Consider the following 21,130-nt stretch of genomic DNA (forward strand, 5'->3'; position numbering starts at 1 on the left):
GAACTTTGCTGAACGGGCAACAACCAGAAGGGTCCATCGTAGGGCTGTAGTGTAATGGGTTGTAGAGCATCATGCCTGGACGAAAAATGATACTGCAGCGAGTGGCAGGAGGGATGTTGATGTTCAGGTTGAGGAGGCTGGCATGGAGCAAGTACTCTTGAATGCAGAAACTGCTTGTCGAAGCTTTTTGGAGTAAGTCAGACGAACAGGAGGAATGAAGGAGGTCAGGAGGAGTGAGAAATTCTCCGGCAGGCTAAGGGGCTCGCCTAGGTGATCTGCTGGGCTACAGTCCATGTCCTCCTTGTGTGATGCACGGATGCCGAGGAGCACTAAGGGCAGCGCATCCGTCCAGCTGTAAGGGTCGTGCTGTGCCTTTGAGTGCGTCCTTCAGCTGCTGGTGAAACCGCTCTACCGCGCTGAAGTGGATTGAGGGTGGTATGCGGTAGCGCGCTGCTCAGACGCATTGCTGAACTGGTGCCAAAGCAGCCAGACTCAAACTGGGCTCCTCGGTCAATGATGATGGTCGTGGGGGGACCGAAACGGGAGACCCAACCGGACAGGAAGGCACAGACGGCAGATTCTGCTGTAGCATTAGGCATGGGAATGGCTTCTGTCCACCTGGTGAAACGGTCAATGCAGGTGAAGATGTAGGTGTTGCAGCAGGATGATGGATGAGGTCCCACAATGTCAAGGTGCACTACCTGGAAGCATCCTTTGGGTACAGGAAAGGTTTCTAAGGGGGCCCGTGTGTGTCGGTGTATCTTAGAGGACTGGCAGGCCAGGCACTGGGCAGCCCATTTCCTAGTATCAGCCTTGATGCAGGGCCAGACGACACGTTGCGTGAAGAGGCGCTGGGAGGCCTATACACCTGGGTGACTGAGACCATGGATGCGGTTGAAGATGGTGGTGCGGTGGATGTGGGGCAAAAACGGTCTAGGCTGCCCACAGGACATGTCGCACCACAACTTGATGTTCGTGCCGGGAACGGGGAGTTCTTGAAGGGCGAGACCTGAGGGAGATATCTTGTATACTACAAGGTTTTTGTCGTTCGCTTGAGCCACGTCGAGCTGTCTGTAATCCATGGGTGGAGATGAGGGAAGAATGCTGGATATACAACGAGAGAGGGTGTCAGCGATCTCATTGTGGCTGCCTTTTATGTGTTGGATGTCGCTGGTGAACTCCGAAATGTAGGCCAAGTGGCGAAGGACACGAAGTGTATGTGTCTGGGAGGCTGAATCTAAGGCGTGGACGAGGGGCTTGTGATCAGTGAAGATGGTGAACTGACGGGCCTCGAGGAAGTGCTGGAAATGCTTAACAGCCAGGTATACGGCAGGAGTTCTCGATCGAAGGCGCTGTACTTGAGGTGGGGTGGTTGAAGCCGCTGTGAGAAGAAAGCAATGGGCATGAGAATTCCGTCGATTTCCTGTTGTAAGACAGCGCCACGGCAGTAGAAGACCCGTCTGTTGTGAGAGTGGTCCGGGCATTGGGTGCAGGGTGAGCCAGGAGGGTAAGGCGTGTGATGTGCTGCTTGTTAGTGGTGAATGCCATAACAGCCTCTTGAGTCCAAATGAGAGGCTTGTGAGACGTCTCGGGGAGTCCCTTGAGAAGATCGTGGAGAGGAACGAGGATGGTAGCAGCGTGGGCAATGAAGCGGTGGTAGTAATTGACTAAACTCAGGAATTCTCGGAATTTCTTCGCCGTTTCAGGTTTGGCGAACTCCTTGGTGGCAATTACCTTCTGTGGTAGGTGTTGGATGCCGCTTGGCGAGACTCTGTGACCGAGGAAATCGAGGGAGAAGGCTCCGAAGATGCACTTGGAAGGGTGAACTTTCATGTTGTTGTTCTGCAGGCGTTGTAAGTGGCGATGATGCTCGACAGGCGTCAGGGATGCGACGAGGGCTGTCTTCTGGGTAGCTGCAGGTGCTACTGGAATCTGGTGGTAGGCACGCTCCAAGTCGATCTTTGAGAAGATGGTCTTGCCATGGAGTTTGATGTGGAAGTCCTGGACATGCGGGATAGGGTACCTGTCAGGTTTGGTGACGAGGTTCAGAGCTCTGTAGTCACCACATACCCTCCAGTCGTTGGATGATGGCTTTGGAACCATGTGAAGAGGCGATGCCCAGGGACTCTTTGAAGGTCGAATGATGCCGTCTTGCAGGAGTCTGTTGAATTCCGCCTTGGCTGCGTTCAGGAGCTCAGGGCGAATGCGGCGAGGGCGTGAGAAGACTGGAGGTACTTTAGTCTCGATGTGGTGGAAAATTCCAGACGTAGGTGGTGGTGGAGAGACTCGGGATGAGAAAAGTTCCTTGAACTTCTCGAGCAGGGGGGAGAACTCACTGGATGGCGAGAGGCAGGTGATAGTGTCGGTGTCTGCGGCACGTGTACCCCGTATCGTGCGTGCTGTAGGCTCATGGATGATGCAGAGGTTGCTTTGGTCGACGACGAGCTTGTGGAAGGTGAGGAAGTTGAAGCCAAGGATGGGTTGAGAGACATCTGCCACCATGAAGGACCAGCGCAGAGTCTTGGGAAGACCGAACTCTAAGGCGAGGATGTGTGCGCCGTAGGAGGCTATAGGGGTACCGTTGGCAGCGAACAGGTTATATGAGGGTTGCTTTGATGTGTCTTGCGGTGAAGGAGGGATGATGCTGACCGACGCTCCTGTGTCAACGAGAAATTTCCTGCCGGAGATGCGGTCGGTGATATGCAGCAGTGAGACGCCTGAAGTGACGGGGGCTGTGGCGTCTACCAATCCCTGTTGATGCCGTTTTCCGAGTAGTTGCAGGGGGGCTCACAATGTCTAGCATTGGCACCGAAGCGTTGGTGGTACCAGCAGAGGGTAGGTCCACTGTGCTGGGAACTGGCGGTGGTGTCCGGGGCAGGACGAAGACGTCGGGGTTTGTAGGACGCAGTGCGTGGGGCAGGAACAGGACCAGCAGCAGGCGTGGAGGAGCAGAGCTGCTCAAGGGTGTCCATCCTGCGGTGTAGAGACTGCAGCAGATCCCTGATGTCTTGTGAGGTGTTGCTCGACTGAGGAGCATTGATCCGGTTGACAAGATCGGAGGTAAGTAATGGTGTGGCCGTTGGGTTGTCCGCGGCGGTGAGGCGCGCAGCAGTGTACTCATAGAATATTCTGTCTGCCGAGGTTGCGTAGGTAGCCTGTGTCGTAGAGTAATCCACTGGGGACAGGGCGAGGCGAACTTCTATGGGGAGCTTCTGTGCGTGAAGCTGGCGCAGGACAGTGTCGGGAAGCCTGTCCGTGTGCCGGGAGTTCAGTCTACACATCTTGTCCCAGAGAAGTGCAGGCGTTGAGTTGCCGAGGGAGAGACAGGTTATGTTTTGCAGGAGACTGGTGTGAGGCCGCTGGTATTGCGTTTTCAGAGCATCCCGCAGGGCAGCAAATTTGTTGTCAGCTGGAGGGTTGGTAATGGTCTTTGAGACTTGCGTGGCGACTTCCGTGGGCAAGGAACAGAGCAGGGCGACATACATTTGCTCGTCCTAAGCTGCTGAGCCGGTGAGAGCTGCCTCCAAATGAATTAACCAGTTCTCGATGTTGTGGTTGAAAGTTGGTAGAGAGATCCGTTTGTCGTCCATTCTTGCAGAGTGAGTCACACCTGTTAAGTCAGGATGAGGGATGGGTGCTTACTCCGACCCCCTTCTGTGTTCACAATCTCCTGGGAGGGAGGTGAACAGTTGCAGGGGGGACTGCAGGACGAATACACTTTTGAGGGTGCAGGTCCCTAGGCCAGAGCAAAAAAAACAAAAGGAAAAATAGTAGGAGTAGGCAAAGAGCTCAAACCACGTCTGGAATATCACGCTATAGCTGCTCTCCAGCTGTGATGTGAGGTCACTCACACCACCAGTGGGGAGAACAAACTAATGTGCGATAAACCTAACGGTCGTGAGATGATGTCGGCGCTGTAGTGGCCCACAATGGCAGCAGACAGGGCGGTCCTCACAGCTCCAGGGGTATGGCAGCAGAGAGAGTGTGGTGTTCACAGCTCCAGGGGTCACCAATTGTAGCGTACTGTATGTGGCCAGTTGTCAAGTTCTCTTTGCTTGTTTATTTCTCTCTGTATGGGCTCACCTACGTACGTACATGTAAGATATCTCACACTCAGGATGGAGGTAAGAATAGAAACTCACAATGTGTTTTCTGTATATATATATTGTATGTACAGTGCAACGCTGAGGAGTTGCTGTGTGGTGAGAAGCTTGCTCAGAGGTCATGTTGGGTGAGGAGCTTGTTTGGAGGTCTTGCTGGTTCTGGAGAGTAGAGTAGAATGAGCTCCGCAGCCAGGCCTACACGTATTTATACGGTTGGTCAGGAATGGGAAGTGAGGTGTGAAATGTGCGGGGCCAATCTCCATGCAATTCGCGAGAGAGGCCTGGTGCGCTGAACTCGTCACTGCTTGGGGAGGTCAGAAATCAGTGAGCAGTAGTACTCCTGCGTCCGCACCTGAGACCTATTCTTGATGTCGCTGGGGCTCCTACTACCTGTAAGCTGATTGGCTGAAAAGCGAACGGCAGGCAATCAGTCGGCAGTTGTAGGGGAGAGTATCCACTACAGCATAATGTGTTGTCTAATGGTAAGCCCTGCTGCCATATGGCATCACAAAAATTGTGACCAAGTCCCAGGTTGCTCATCTGAACTTTCTGCCTCATTTACACACAGTTGCAGGGTCTCAATTTACTTTTACTTTTTTTTTACTTTTATCCTCTTCGCCACTGATCGGCTTGTTAGCCACTTGGGCGATCGGTCACATCTCTTTTCATTTATCTTCTTCACCAAAACATCGGCTCGCTAGCCGCCCGGGCGATCGGTCACGTCTCTGTCACGCACTGTTGGCAAATACTGGGCATGCACCGGCTCCTGAATGTACCTGAACCCGCTCCAGTGTTGGTCAATTCTTGTCTTGAAAGAGCTCACACTCGGTGCCGTCACAACACTCTCTGGTAGATTGTTCCAAGAGTTTACAACCCTCACTCCGAAAAAGTTTGCCCTCACGGTTTTCTGGACTTGCGGCTTCTTCAATCTTGAGCTGTGACCCCTTGTGGGGCGAGTGTCCACCAGCTCCAAGTAAGGACACTCAACTGGGTAGTGCCCCCTGAGATGCTTATACACCTCAACTAGGTCCCCCCTTGCCCGTCTGTAGTATAACCTAGGCAAGTTCAGGTGCTCCAGTCTCTCAGGGTAGCTGAGGTGCCGAAGTGCAGGCAACAGTCTGGTGGCCCTCCTTTGAACATTTTCAACCAACTGACAGTCCCTAACATATCTCGGGGACCAGATGGGGTGACAGTACTCCAGATGGGGAAGCACTTCACTCCCGAAGATCATTACGAGGGACGGACTGTCTAAATATCTGAACGACCTTCTTATAAGACCCAATAATTTATTTGCCTGATTTACCTTCTTCTCACAATGGCCCGAGAACTTCAGCTCATTGTCAACATACACACCTAGGTCCTCCTCACACGCAGTCTCAACTAGTACAGTGTCTTCATCCCGTTGGGACATATGATGCGCCTCCTTACCGTTGATACGCCCCAGGTCCATCCTCTTACACTTCGTGACATTGAATCTCAGCAGCCATTTCTTCGACCATTCCTGGAGTCCACAGAGGTCCTTCTGCAGCTCTTCACAGTCCGCTTGGTTCTTAATTTCCCGAAATAACTTGGCGTCATCGGCAAACATTTGTATGGAGGAGTGTACAACGTCAGACATGTGATTTATGAAGCAAATAAACAACAGCGGACCCAATACACTGCCCTGTGGTACCCCACTTGTGACAGGTACAGATGACAATTTCGTGCCATTAATCACCACACTGCTTGCGGTCATGTAGAAAGTCTTCTATCCACGCTAGGACATTTCCCCGAATTCCGTACCCTTCCAGTTTGATTTTCAGCCTTTCGTGGGGTACACTGTCGAAAGCCTTGGCAAAATCTAGGTAAATATTGTCGATATTACCACCCCGTTCCAGAATATGGGTCCAAATATCCAATACCTTGAGCAATTGTGTTAAGCAAGAGCGCCCCGGCATAAAACCGTGTTGGCAATCTTTTACAAGGTTGTTTCGTATTAGATGTTCCATTGCGGCATCTCTGATAATACTCTCAAGTACTTTACATATTATGCTGGTCAAACTCACCGGTCTATAGTTGTTCGTGGAGTGACAATCGCCCTTCTTGAAGATAGGACTCACATAAGCCACTTTCCATTCACTGGGGAACATTTGTTCATCCAGGCATTTACAAAACAAGATCTTCAGGGGCTCTGCAAGCTCGTTGTACAACTCTCTTAGCACTCTAGGATGCACCATGTCAGGTCTGGGACTCTTATGGACCTTTAGTCTGGACAGTTTATTTGTAATACCCTCTTCTGTGAACACAATGTGGGTCAGTGCTGTGTCGAACTGTCTGTCCTCAAACGCAGGAAGGTTAGTTGCATCCTCTCTTGTGAACACTGAGGAAAAGAAGCTTTTCAATGTCTCTTTTTTTTATCCTCTTCGCCACTGATCGGCTTGTTAGCCGCTTGGGCGATCGGTCACGTCTCTTTTCATTTATATTCTTCACCAAAAGATCAGCTCGCTAGCCGCCCGGGCGATCGGTCACGTCTCTGTCACGCACTGTTGGCAAATACTGGGCATGCACCGGCTCCTGAATGTACCTGAACCCGCTCCAGTGTTGGTCAAGTCTTCCCTTGAAAGAGCTCACACTCGGTGCCGTCACAACACTCTCTGGTAGATTGTTCCAAGAGTTTACAACTCTCACTCCGAAAAAGTTTGCCCTCACGGTTTTCAGCCTTATCCTTGTCAGAATCTGCGTAACTACCATCCACCAGCCTCAGGTCTGATACTCCTACTCGCGTTTTCAATTTCAACTTTGCATAGCAGTAAAACGCCTTTGGGTTTGACTTGACCTCGCTTGCAACCAGCCTCTGGAACTCCTTTTCAGCCCTCCTACAGTCCTACACTCTATCTTTACTTGGTTTCTGGCTCTTGCATACATCCTCCTGTCTTGTTCATCGTTTGACCCAACCCACGTCTTGAATTTCTGGGTTTTCTTCTTAATTTTGTCGACCGCTGCATGGTTCATGTGTAGGGATCCCCTCATATTCCTAGAAGCATTGGGTTTTTTCTTGGGTATATATTTATCGATCAAATGGGTCATTTTACTAGTTATGATATTCAGCGTAGTGTCTGCGTTCTTGTACCTTAATAAGTCAGGCCAGTTGATACCCCTCATCTCTTCCCTCATCCCATTGTAATTTCCCTTTTAATATTTGCACCTTGGCCTGGCCTTATCTTGAACTAGGTTACAGTTAAATCTAAATGACAACACTGTATGGTGACTGGTGCCAACTGGGGCAAGGTGTTCCAGTTTGGCCACCATACCCTCCTCGTTTGTTATGATGAGGTCAAGTGGCTTGGGTGTTTGCTCCCCTATGTAATGTGTCGGGTCTCTAACATGTTGGAACAGAAAATTATCTCTCAGAGTTTTTACGAAAAGAGTAGCAGGGTTATTCAAGTTAATCGGGGTGGACTCGTTTCTCCAGTCGATGTCACCATAGTTAAAGTCCCCCATGATAAGGAGGTGGCTAGGGTTGAGCATCGCCGTGTTGTTTATTAAGGTTCTTAGGTTCCTTTGATTTGTGGGCCACAGTTTGGGTATCTGTAGATACATCCGACGATAAGTAAGTCCCCTCCCTTTAATTTAATTTTACACCACTTGGATTCTTCAAAAACATCCTCTCCCTGTACCCTCGCCTGGCTGGCTCTAAGGTCTTGCCTAGCGTAGATAACCACACCCCTCTTGCAAATTTCTTGAGATAGGTTCGTAAATGAGTCATATCCAGCAATACTGAACTCACATTCCTCTGGGTCGATTCTCCTGTTCTTGTACAACAGTTCTACAACACCTACAATATCTGGTTGGTGTACTCTTAGGAGTGTTTCAAACTCCTCTCTCTTATCAAGGAATGTGTCAGTATTAGTGTACATGACATTCAAGCCAGAATTTGTTCTCGGTAACGTCTCTGCTCTTAGTAATAAACCCACTCCCCCCCACATTCTCAGAAGCTGCAGCATTTACTAAGTACACTGTATTTTGCAGGGTGTGGTTAGAAATGTCATTGTTTACACGGCGCTCGCCCCTTCCTGGCCAGTAGGCTGAGCTGGTGCCGCCTCCCGGGTGGGGGGTTGAGTGGGTGGAGGGTGCACTGCTGCCCCCTGGCCCTGTGTCGGCACACTTGTTTCCACTACCCTCCCCCTGAGTATAACCCATGTACACCTGTCCCCGTTCCTCCTCGACTCCTCCCTCTTGTGCTTCAAGTCCTGCAGGAGCTTCTTGTGCTGTTCCCTCTGCATTACCGTGCGGTCTGGGTGAACGAATACATCCCGAAATGCCTCGCTCCTTGCTAAGTTTTTTGCCTGCCGAATAACCTGCCATTTCTCCTCCTCACTCACTAGTGTGATCCTGAGGGGGCGAGGCTTAGCCCCCTGCTTTTGTCCCAGCCTCCTCACATCCTGAGGGGTTGATGGAATCTTCAGAACCTCTCTGCAAATATTTTGAAACAGTACCTTATCGTGTTTCCTTACTCACAGTTCCCTCCGCCTGGCTCTCTGGGACTCCAAAAGCTATTACATTGTTCCTGCGCTGGAGACATTCCTGGTGTTCCTCCTCTCCCCTAACAGTAGGTCTGTTAATTTTCATTTCTTCGACACACTTCTTCAAAGTCCCAAGCTGTTGTAGAGCCTGTACTGATCCTGCATTACTCCCCGCCCCCTCCCGTGGCCCTCCTAATACGTCAGCATAACTCCTCTTAGCAATCACCTCCATTCTATCGGCTACTTCCTCAGTCTTAGCAAGGATCTCTTTCCCAACTTGCTCCAGTTTGTCAACCAGCAGGGCTCCAGCTTCATCTATTTTCGTCCCTAGAGAACTCGTTCCCTTATGGCTTGCAATCGCTTCATTCACCTTGACTATGCAGCCAGGGCAATACCAGCAACAGCCTTCATGCTTTACGGCAGTTAGTAACGTCTAAACGTTGCATTAGTCAGGCCTATATCCTCCATATTCGACGTCTCCCTGCAGTAATCACATATCAAACTCATGGTTGTTGTTGTTGCTGTGGGAGGGGGGGGGGGTGCAGACTGTGTATAGATCTACATCTATTTAAAAAAGTACAGAGAGAAAAAGTACTTAGCTACTCTCTGTTGCCTATAGAGTTGTCGTCTGCGATTGAGTACACTGTATCTCCCTGTGAATGGTGTATTGTAGGCACAGTTTCAGTCCTTGAGAAAGCACACAAACAAAATAAATTTTAAAGTCTCTGTGGCACCTATAACACGACTTGGTTTCAGCTGGTACGATGCCTTTCCAGCTTGCTTGCTAGTGAGCGCTCGCTTTAAGTTATTTACAACTTCAGCGGTCACTGATGACACTATGAACTATCACTGTGTACACTGTATCTCCCTGTGAGTGGTGTATTATAAACACAGTTTCAGTCCTTGAGAAAGCACACAAACAAAATAAAATTTAAAGTCTCTGTGGCACCTATGACATTAATAGGCTGGCAGTGGTCCTTACCAGCTTGATTGCCAATATGTATTCACTTTAAGTTATTTACAGCCTCTTCTGTGGTCACTGATGACACAATGAACTGGTTTACCTAAAATCACAGTACTACACTCCCTGGTTGGCCTTTATCTCAGCTGTGACCACAACACCTTAAAAAATAAAATAAAATAAAAGCTTTGTTATGTGGCAGTGATTTTGTGGTTATAGGCCTGTGACCTTGGCTGTACCTCCAACTCGGTGGAAATTGAGTTTTCAAAAATACAATCGCGTCTAGCATTAAAGCCCTACATCGATTTACACTTTCACATCATTAAGACGATCTTGACGATCTTATGGAATCACTGTCCAATTTCTGCCGCTCTACATCGAAGGCCCGAATGCCGAACACGCTTTGTTACAGAGACGCAACACGACCCGCCCGCCCGCCCGCCCGCCCAGACAACTATTGCACAACATACATAATGTACAGTGCAGTTAACCCTCACTTTACGCGGTTAATGTAACCCGGAGGGTCCCGCGTAAAGTGAGAAACGCGTAAAGTGAATAACATAACATATGGGATTAATTGAAATGGAGTCCGGGCCGATCCCCAAACTCCACTTTTTGACGACACACAACTATGTTGTAGTAAAAATTTTATCTTAACTTTATGATGGTATGAAAAAACAAGTAATATAGAAGAGGTTAGGTTAGGAAAGATAAAGGTTAACATAGGAAAAATAAAGGTTAGGTTAGAAAACTAAAAATTAGGTGTAACACTTACGGTAGTAGAAGAGATGGGTCGGCATACGGGGATGGAGGCTGGTTCCGAGGCAGAGGGCAGATTACTGGCCCTCAGGTGAATCACCATTACTAGGTGAATCACCATCACTGTCACTTACAGTTGTCAGGGCTTCCCTGACAAATCCCTCAAAGTCATCTTCACTGGGCTGGCTGTGGTGGGTTGCGGGCGAAGAAATCTGTTATGCTTTGCTGACGGCTGGCGTTGATGTTGTCGTGATACACCTTGATGTACGGCTCCATAGCCTGCACCAGCCGGGTATGGAAGACTTCATAGCGGTCATCGTCATTGTCGCGGGAAAGGAAGGACTTCATCTTCTCTGCACACTCCATGGCACCCTTAATATCACTATGACTTAAATTGTGTTCTTCGGAGAATGACGCACCTTCTTCCTCCTCTTCACTGACGTGTTCTTCTTCCAACATCTCGTCGGCAGTCACTTCAGGATCTCTGATCACCTCCAGGATGTCGTCGTTGGTGGTCTCGGAGAAGCCTGGAACTGTAACAGTCTGCGCAGCTTCTCTGGCAAGGTCCACTGCTACTGCAACATTCTGAACCTCACCAGTCACAGATTGACTCCTCCTCTCACCTGGTATTCCATGCAACACATGTCTCCATGCGTGACGAATTGTAGCAATAGACAGCTGATCCCATCACTCCACCAAGAAGTCCACAGCTTTCTTGATGTTAAATACTCTCCAGAATTGTTTGAAGAGTATTTTTTGCTGTTCTAACTGTTGATCCTCATCTTCTTCGCTCTTGTTATCGGTGGTGGTGTCACTCAGGTTACGCAACTCTTCCCTGGTGTTGGTGTAGTCGTTCAGGAGCTGGAATTTTTTTGTTGAGAATGCAGCTTTCACATTGCAAATCAACTCCTGGTCCATGGGCTGGATTAAAGACGTAGTGTTGGGAGGAAGGAAGAGCACTTTTACGTTGGGGTGACGATCTAGCAGTAGGGGCAAGTGTCCTGGTGCGTTGTCCAGCAGCAACAAAATATTAAATGGCACATTCTGTCGCTCACAGAATTTTTTTACATCGGGAACAAAACAGTCATCAAACCAGGAGAGGGACAGTGTAGAGAACATCCACGCCTTACGTGCGGTCAGCCAGTGGACGTTTAGCTTGGTCATGTCCATTGTTTTGTAGGCGTGCGGCTTGCGTGCTGTGTGGATCACCGATAACTTGAGCTTACAGGTACCGGAGGCATTGGTGGTAAACAGGACGGTGATGCGTTCCTTCTGCATTTTCCGGCCCAGAATCCTGCTGGCATTCTTCACAACGAAGGACTTGGAAGGTAGCTTTTTCCAGAAAAGACCAGATTCGTCCATGTTAAACACCTGGTCGTCACTGTACTGTCCTTCCTCCATAATCTCACGTAAAAACGGAGGAAATTCCCGAGCCGCAGCACGATCAGCACTCGCTTCTTCACCACCAATGTTTATATTGGTGATCTTGTTCCGGATCTTAAACCTCTGTAACCACCCAGAGGAAGCATTAAAGGGTTTGGGCTCTGAAGTTCCCATCTTTCGTGCCACTGCCATGTACAGTTCACGTGCGTAGTCCTTAACAGAGCGCGTGTCGACCGCCATGTTCCGTCGCGCCTGACGCACCAAGTACCTCACAAGTAATTTTTCTGTCTTGAGAAGCACCTGGTTGTGAAAATACTTGATCATAGAAGCACCTGTAGACTTTGTGATCTTCATGTGCTCCTTTATCTTGGCTGAATCCTTCTTTATAGTCCGGATCGTAGATTCGTTCACGCCATGCTGGCGCGCCAAATCAACCTGCCTTGTTCCTTTCTCCAACTCTTGGATGATGCTATACTTCACCTCGTAGCTTAAGGAACGTCGTGTCTTCTTTGGTTTAGTGCCGCTGGGTCCAGGTAAGGAAAGGTTTCTCTCTGGGGGTGGTGGTCCGGCGGAAGCCATTTTACGGAACAATGGATGCGCGTTTACACGGAGTGGCCTTGAGGGATGAAACTGCCGCGGCTAGGTCAAGCGTCGTCTTTCCTCCCTCCCTCCCTCCCCCGGGTGGACACGTCATAATACTTTAAGCCAATTACAGCTAGCAGCAGAGGGGGGTAGGGATGCATGGCCAATCACAGGTCTGATACGTCATATGACGTCAGTGATAACGCAACAAAGACACACACTGCGCAACCTTACCGCGCCGCTTGCCCAAGCGGAGGGAGGAGGAGGGAGAGGCAGGCAGGCAGGCAGGCGGGTGGCGGGTGGGGCGAATCTAAAAATAGCGTCGCCCCGGACACTCCGCGTAATGGTGTTCACGTACCGCGTAATGTGAGCACGTGAGGTTCTGGCAAGGCACCGCGTAAACGTGGAAACGCGGAATGCGGGACCGTGTAAAGTGAGGGTTGACTGTATATCCTTTCTCATTCTTGATTTACTTTTTCGTTTTTGTATTTATTTATGATTATTATTATTTTTTTTTTTTTTTAGTATTTTGTTATTAATTTTATGAATTTTTATAATAATAATAATGGCTATTATTATTATTATTATAATCATTATTATTATTATTATTATTAGGCTATTATTACCGGTATTATTATTATTATTATTATTATTATTATTATTATTATTATTATTATTATTATTATTATTATTATTATTATTATTATTATTATTATTATTATTATTATTATAATATCCCCCCTCCCCGGCCCTGATGTGGGTCAGTGACCTGTGCCCGGATGGGCTACCGGTAATCCCCGTAAAAAAGAAAAAAAGGGGGAAATCAATCCTTTCTCAGTTGCACAGTGTTGGTGAGTAATGAATATGCACAGACTTTTATATACATAAACACATTCCGATATTACTTTTTAATTTATCTCTTTATCTTCTTCACCGCTGATTGGCTTGTTAGCTGCTTGGGTGGTCATTCATGACTGTTATACACTGTTGGCAAGTACTGTAAGTTTTGGGCATAAAGTTGGACACATTATGCATGCACAACATTGCTGGCTGGGAATTCCACGAGTTCACAACTCTTGAAAAAAATTTGTACTGTACTGTTAACTTTTTTAATGTTAGGATGTGACATTGAGTGGGATGGCATTCTACCAGTTTCAGATCTGTACTTATGATAGATTGGTCCCCTCTGATGTACATACTTTTATCCTTTTGTTAACTCATCCTCTGTTCTTCAGTGACATAAACTGGGCAGTTGGAAATGCTCTAGTAAGTGAGGTTTCTGAGTGTCAGCACCACTTTAGTAGCTTTACTGTGTACAGTGTGTTATTTATCATGATGGTTAAATCATTTTCTAATCTTTGGCATATCTGAGACTAAGCAGAATTGCAGTATTTCAAGTGTTGAGGTAGTATGACATCTCTGGAAATGTATACTAGAAATGGACCATCTGGGTATGTATAAAAGATCTTGCGATTAATCCAACTACAGTAGTTTATTAGCAAGGTTATTTCTGAAATACAGTAGATATAACCAGACCAGTGACTAATTGCAGCTGTTTTATTCATTGACCTTTATTCATAGATCTTCCAAAGAAAGGGATGTGTTAGTTATGAAAGAAAAACTAGTTTCTTTAACTTACAATTTAGTTTTAATAAATGCAAAATATCATATGAGCTTCACATTTATGTGTGATAACTTCTCATCTTAAACAGTGGAAATACTGTAAAGGTATTGAAAATAGGTTTACATTGTGAAAGAACAGCAATTTAATTTTGAAAACTGCATTAATCTATGTTTATAGTGATAACACCCAAGCAAAACTTGAGGATTGCTTCCTCTACTTTCTAATCTTATTTCAAGGAAAATTGGGAAAAATAATTAACTGCTGAGTTGTAGTTATGGCTCTTAAACAGTTACAGTATTGATAATATGGTGGGTAGGCATGTTGGGCTCCCCATTTGCTTCTTGAGGGTGAAGAATGACATTACTGTGCAATACTGTACTGTATTAACTTTATTTCTTACAAGCGCTTGTCCACTTGGGCTTGCATTTTGATACACAGGCTATAGCATGGTCAGGATTGTAACTTTATAGAAAAAATCATCATATATATATGTACTTCAAAAGTATCATTCTCTCTGATGCACATAGAAACCCCCGCCCAGTTTCCTAAGTTTGGACACCGATGGTAGAGTGCTTCGCTTTGACTCCTTCTCCAAGATAATCAGCGCAGGACTACGTGTTGGTTATGTGACAGGACCAGCAATGCTTCTGGAGAGATTGAATATTCACATGATGACCAGTGTGATTTGTGGGCCCATGCTCTCTCAGGTGGTTACCTAATACAGTATGCTCATAAGTGACATAACTACAATATATATGTTGGTAAAATTCTTGTACAAATTTTTTTTTATCATTCTGATTTTTTATAATAAATTTATGATTAATTTGATTTTCTACATAACATAATGCCATTCTTTAAATTTTGATCTCAGATGGTTGTAAATTGCTACACACACACAACTGCTGTATAGGTACAGTACTGTACTGTACTTGTCAGGGCCAATGCTTTGAAAAGCCAGCAAGTTAGCTGGAACAATGAGAAGAATCCTAGACCTGGTTTGCTTCTCATGGATTCTTTATCTTTAGCTTTAGATGCATTTCTTGAGAAGAGAGCATTCAGCAAATCAACATCAATGGGGTCTTTATAGCATACAGTGACCCCTCGTTTAACGAACACCTCGGTTAACGTAATTTCGATTAAGGAACTGCCTTCCATAAGGATCTTCAATTCGGTTAACGAAAAAAAATTCGCTTAACGAACTTCTTATGAACCGACCTCAACGTGTTTTCGCTTGCACTGACCGGGCAACCAGTTTTAGTATCAGTCCGCCAATACATTAATCGGTTCTAGGGCTTAAATTCCTTACTATTTTTGTAAATATCAAGAAGTTTATACTATTCAATAATTTTAAAAGTTTAATATTCAATTTTTTTAATCATTTTAACAATTATTGAACAAAATTGAAGGTAAAGTGACTAGTTTAATGCGCGGCATCCAGCCTCTTAACACAGCAAACAGGCGTCAGTCTCTTTCTGTTTTCACTGGAGGTAACATCTTGCTTGAGACTCTCTTCAACTAAACGCTTTTTTTCTGTGTTTCCAAGCAAATTATTGGTCATTTTGAAATATATTTTATATATTGACAATATATAATGCAGTGCAGCGTTGATTTAAAGAAAATAATCTTGACTTAAACCAGAGAGCTAAAATTTTATGGGTGAAATGGCACCATGGGGTGACTTCTCTTCCACCCCAATGCCTTCTCTTCTTCCTTCTCCTCCACCCCCATTCTAAATCCCATCATCATCATCATCCAGGAGCCTTCTACATACACACCTCAAAGTAAGTGAACTTTTCTACCATTTTTGTTGAATTTAGGAAATTTTCGGTGAGCTGGAACCAATTACCCAAAAACCCATTGAAACAATGGTTTCGGTTAACGAACGTTTCGGTTAACGAACGACCTTCTGGAACGGATTGAGTTCGTTAACCGAGGGGCCACTATACTGTAGTTGATATGGAGATACAGTACTATACCTATGAATGGTACAATAGGCTTAAGTTGGCTACTGGTACTCATAGACAGTTGATTAAAGAATAAACCAGGGTACAGTTACTGTATATGGAGCCACTTAATATACAGGAATATAATTTATTAAGTGTTGAAGGAGATGCTATTGTTGTAGTAGTGTCAACCCTCCTGAATGACACACTTGAATATGTCACACTACTCTCTTTTGTTTATAATTGTGTCTGTTGCCAATCCCTTACCTTCTTCCTTGAGGTGGTTAAAGATGCTTCTTGCTTACTCCATGATGATAAACTAACTTAAAGGCATTTGGTGCAGTCTTGTCTTCCACCCACATTCTTAACCTGCTCTGCAATAACATTAATAATAATAATAAAATAAAATGGCAAGTGCACCTGGGTCATTACAATTCATAATTTTTAATTACGATATACTGGTAGAATTAAAAGAAAAGAGGGTAATAGTGAATTAGTTTTTGTTTGGGTATTACTGCACAGTACAGTATTTGTATTTCTGTTTATGAAATAATAAGATGAAATATGTTTTTGTAGGTGATAATAAGTACATTACTACAAGAGTGGGGAGAAGATGGCTTTAAGAAGTACGTTGTAAACCTCCACCAATTCTACCGTGACAAGAGAGATGTTGCAATACAAGCCGCTGAGATTCATCTTACAGGTTTGGCTAAGGATGCTTTATACTTTATCCTCCTCACCACTGACTGATTGGCTTAGGAGTGGAGGATTCACCTTGTGCTAAGTAGTTTCACAACTTTAGGAACTAAGTTTGCAGGTTTAGAATGGCTTCACACTATAAGCACCACAAGTGCTTTGGCAAGTAAGAGCTTCCCACAATCACTCCCCAAACTCGGTGTGGGAAATTGAAATGCATGTAATGCATAATCCATTCAGAAAGATACTTGGGTGATGGAAAATAAATTGTTTACTAGCGAAACTACTATGAATGAAACTGTATAAAGGGAAAGAGATGTGTGCATGCACATGACATTACAGGCAGTATTTTTTTATGTGTAATGAAGGTATAAGTACTTCTTTGTGTGAGATTAGTGCAAGTCAGGAAAGATTATAGATATGTATTGGGAGCAATTAAGCATCAGTTGCTGAAACTCTCCTCCAAAATTAAATTGCAAATAAAGATTTGTGGTGAATGTACAGTTCTGTATTGGTAATAGAATGTTTAGTTGTGGCACCCTGCTCCACATCATGGAACACTGAATGAAATGGTATACAGTATGCAATTGAAAAGTTTTACTTTTTGTATTTCATTTACATGGTGTTTCTTGATCAGTGCCTTCTCAAAGAAATAGCTTAATATTGACTCTAAAATTATCAGATACATAAAATCTTCCAAAAGTATTATGTTACACTGTACAGTATCTTGAAAGATTAGAGACAGCTTTTGCTCATCTTATTGGAGCAAGCAAAATGCTGTTTTTTTCTACAGCCTTCAGTTTACTGAGTTTCTTGCACTTGTCACCTTAATTAATAAAACAACTTTTTACTAAAACTGTCTCACAGTCACTTCTTCTCAGGTTTATGTGAATGGATTGTTCCAAAGGGAGGCATATTCTTGTGGTTAAAGGTAAGTTTTATTTTTACTTACAAAAACTCTTTACCACTTGCTAGCTCACCAGTCAGTTAGACAGCCTCTTGTTTGTTATGCATTATTGGTAAGCACTGGGCATGATTGGACTTCTGGAAATACTGTACCTAAACATGTGCCAGTGTTGGTCAAGTTTGGACTTAGTGTTTTCACAACACTAATTGCTACTTTAACTTTTGTGCTCCAATTCAAAAGCAATGTGCTGATTGCCTTAGTATCCTTGTGGGTAAAGTTGATGATCCTGAAAATCTTATAACCAATCAGACATGACAGGTTTTCTTTGGGTACTTCGATTTTCTCTTGTGCTTACACTGGACTAGCCTGACTGACTAGTAACTTGTAGTAAGCTAATAAGTGGTGAGATGGATTAATTAAAACTACACAGTATATGAAAGTGACATTATGTGGAAGTTTTGTTCACATTATCATTTAGTAAATAAATCTTGTGTACAGGTATGTATACTGTACTACTCTTCCCAGTAAAACTGTCTTCTGCTTACAAAAAAACAAAAACACTTTTCACTGATATTTTTCATTGTCTTTAGAATAATTTTTTTCGTCACAAAAACCTTCTCTATTGTTAAACCATCACTAACAATTGTACCAAAATAGATACTGCCTTTGCACATTCTGTAGATTTTCATATAATTCTGGAAAATACTACTGGATATATATACTTTACCTGTTCTTTTGCTTAATCTTTTGTAATATCACTCACAGGAAATACCTATTGTTATATGTTTTGATTTATCCGAATGGGTTAGGTTCCCCTCAAAACCATTTGGTAAGCAAAAAACAGAACAAATGAGAAAAATAGGGTTAGGTTCCCAACAACAAGAAAACCCCAATACATGTACAGTAGCTAAAACAACCATCTGTGCAAGTGGGGGTCGATATGCTCCAAAATTTTACGTGTGACTAGTGACAGCCCTCATATACCAAAATTTATCGTCCATGGTCTCATATTGTTTCCCACAAAGTATGCACAGATCGTTGTTTTAGCTACTGTACAGTACAAGGTATTATACCTAAAAACTTAAATCATTTCACAAACAACTAAAAAACCAATCAGTATCTAACTACTGTACTGTATTGTAATTGCTTAACTAATTGCTAAATTATAAATAAAATATAGTGTACAGTTGGTACGTTATCTTATTGGAGGGCTGTCAGGGCTTATCACAAGAGGGTGAGGATGGGTGGGTTGATTTGAATTTATATGAGTTTTCGATCTGATTAGCTTTTGGATAGTGAAAAGGATGTCTAAGAATATAATATTTGGATAGCAAACATTTGGGTAATGAAGGATCCCTGTACAGTACAGTACTGTACATATATTTTTGTAGTTTATGTGTTGAAATTACTGTACAGTATTACTTTTTATGCTCTCACAATTACAGTAGAATATAAAGCTTATAGGACATTACTGCTTTCATTTATTTAACTTTGTATACTGTACTTCAATTGTAGGTCTTCTAGGGTAAAGTTTGGATAGGAACTTATCCTCTACTCCACCATCTAATGGGTCCTTCAAGCATGGTCTTGCTAATGATTGTATCCCCCTTGATTGGAGAGGCCAACCTATACTCCCCTCAGTTATAAAATGAGATTTTAGGATTTAAGCATTCATTTCATTTATTATGTTACTTCTAATGAAATATACTCGAGACCTAATATTCATTATCAATCAGAAGTTAAGAAGTGTGGTGGTTTGTCTTGAACTTGGTCTTTCCAGGTGCCAAAGGTGGCAGACACTACCTCAATGTTAGTGAAAAGAGGAGTAAAGAAGAACATTGTGCTTGTTCCTGGTAAATACTTCATGGCGGATTCCAACAAGCCATGCCAGTACATGAGGGCAGCCTTCTCTTGTGCCACTGCAGACCAGTTGATGAAGGTGAAAATATCATACAATATTTTTTTCTTAATTAATTTAAATTTTTTTACAGGAATAAATTTTCAGAACCAGGGTGAAATGGATGAAGAAACCGTAAATTCACTGTAATATTTTAAGTACAGTACTGTATAAGTGATCTGTTATCTTAATTATAAATAAGTTTATAACATGAGGTTTTCAAAATCTCATCAATTCACTAAGTTCCTTGACACAGTGAAAATACTGTACTGTAGTTTATTATTGTTACATCTCATAAATATTTGTCAATAATGTATTTGTATCCTGTTGATTTATGGCTTGAATTCTTTGACTGCATGATATTGGATGTTTTTTCTATATTCGTTGTTCAATATTTGCTCCTTCATACATACATGGTACAGTACTGTATAGGTATTTAAAAAAGAGATATTAACTAATTAAATTTCCTTTAGTTAAAACTGTTCCCCATTGAATGAAATACAGTACAGTACTGTAGTATCCTTATCAAATAGAAGTTATATGTTACCTAATCAAGTGATCGCTATGGCTACCTATTATACTTCTCGGCCATACTATAGCTGGATGCCCAAGTACAAGCTTAGTTGTGAGACTGTAAGTTTTAAATATGCTGTGTCTATGCATCATATTTTTAGTTGTCACTATTTTAAAACATTGACCAAGACTGGAGATTTTTTTATTAACTAATCAGTGAAGAGTGTATCTTTTTTCTTATTCTTGGTTTTCTCACAAGCAATCATGACAATATTGATTACTTTCAAGCAATGCAGAATTTTCAATAACAAAATACATTTAAATTGGCTTGATATTTTCCCTCCTGCAGGTTATCAAGATCACATCATATCTTAGCTTCAGAATTACTAAGAAGAGTTTGTTCATGAAAATTAATTTTGAATGGTGAGAGACGCTCTTTGGCTGTGATGTTCTCTTGTCCAATCTCAGTGAACACTTAAATGCTATTCATATCGTACTCTCAGTCAAACGTGATAGAAACAACTGAAACTTTGCATTCATTTTAAGTTGTGACAAAGGCAACAGTTCCCCGCTTGTTGCTTTTCTTGCTAGTGAGAAGTTTCATAGTTTTTCTTAAGTACAGTACTGGACTTTAGTTGAATGTGTATTTAGCCATGAAGGTTACTTTTGGAAAAATCTCAGTCTGCAAAAATTCCCTCTGTTTTAAGATAATACGGTACTGTATTCCAATTCCATATTGTTGATGCTAGTGGGTGATTATTTCTTATTTGCAGGGATTCAAGAATCTGGCAGAACTCATTAGAGAGGAAATAGCATTACAGAATGCTCAAATCATTGATCCATAGGAACATCACCAGTACTTTTGATGTAATTGAGTCAAGTCAAACATTACATCAGAAGCCAACTAGTTGTGCTGCAAAGATTCAGTTAACAGTCATCAAGGAGCAGGATTTACAGTTATTGTTTTCTTACTGTATTTTCATATAACTTTAGTGTATATATATATATATATACATATATATATATATATATATATATATATATATATATATATATATATATATATAAATAAATATTCAGAAATTTCAAGAATGGGATTTCAAATGCCATATAGTGATACTGAAATTTGAGGTTAATCTAATGAGGGAGGGCTGCCTGCTTTCGTAGGGAGTTTGGTGGGAACGTAACGTTTGGGCCTGAAACAGGACTGACAACTGATGCTCATCCTTGTGCCCGGACTGAGTTGGTTAGGCTTGACAG

The 21,130-nt window shown here is 43.5% G+C and overlaps 1 protein-coding gene across 2 annotated transcripts in view; it reads left to right on the top strand.

The window, feature by feature from the left end:
• Window positions 1–20,864, top strand: part of LOC121870390 (kynurenine/alpha-aminoadipate aminotransferase, mitochondrial-like) — a 55,773-nt gene extending 34,909 nt beyond the window's left edge. For both annotated transcript variants that reach the window (XM_042372214.1, XM_042372213.1), the window contains exons 7-11: window positions 14,442–14,621; window positions 16,434–16,560; window positions 17,435–17,484; window positions 19,241–19,399; window positions 20,644–20,864. In XM_042372214.1, coding sequence (XP_042228148.1) covers window positions 14,442–14,621; window positions 16,434–16,560; window positions 17,435–17,484; window positions 19,241–19,399; window positions 20,644–20,715 — 588 coding nt within the window. In that variant the 3' untranslated portion in view covers window positions 20,716–20,864. The remainder of the gene's footprint in view (window positions 1–14,441; window positions 14,622–16,433; window positions 16,561–17,434; window positions 17,485–19,240; window positions 19,400–20,643) is intronic.
• The last annotated feature ends 266 nt before the right edge of the window (window positions 20,865–21,130 follow it).

The sequence above is a fragment of the Homarus americanus genome, unplaced genomic scaffold (assembly GCF_018991925.1).
Source record: "Homarus americanus isolate GMGI-L3 unplaced genomic scaffold, GMGI_Hamer_2.0 scaffold40856, whole genome shotgun sequence".
NCBI classification, from domain to species: domain Eukaryota; kingdom Metazoa; phylum Arthropoda; class Malacostraca; order Decapoda; family Nephropidae; genus Homarus; species Homarus americanus.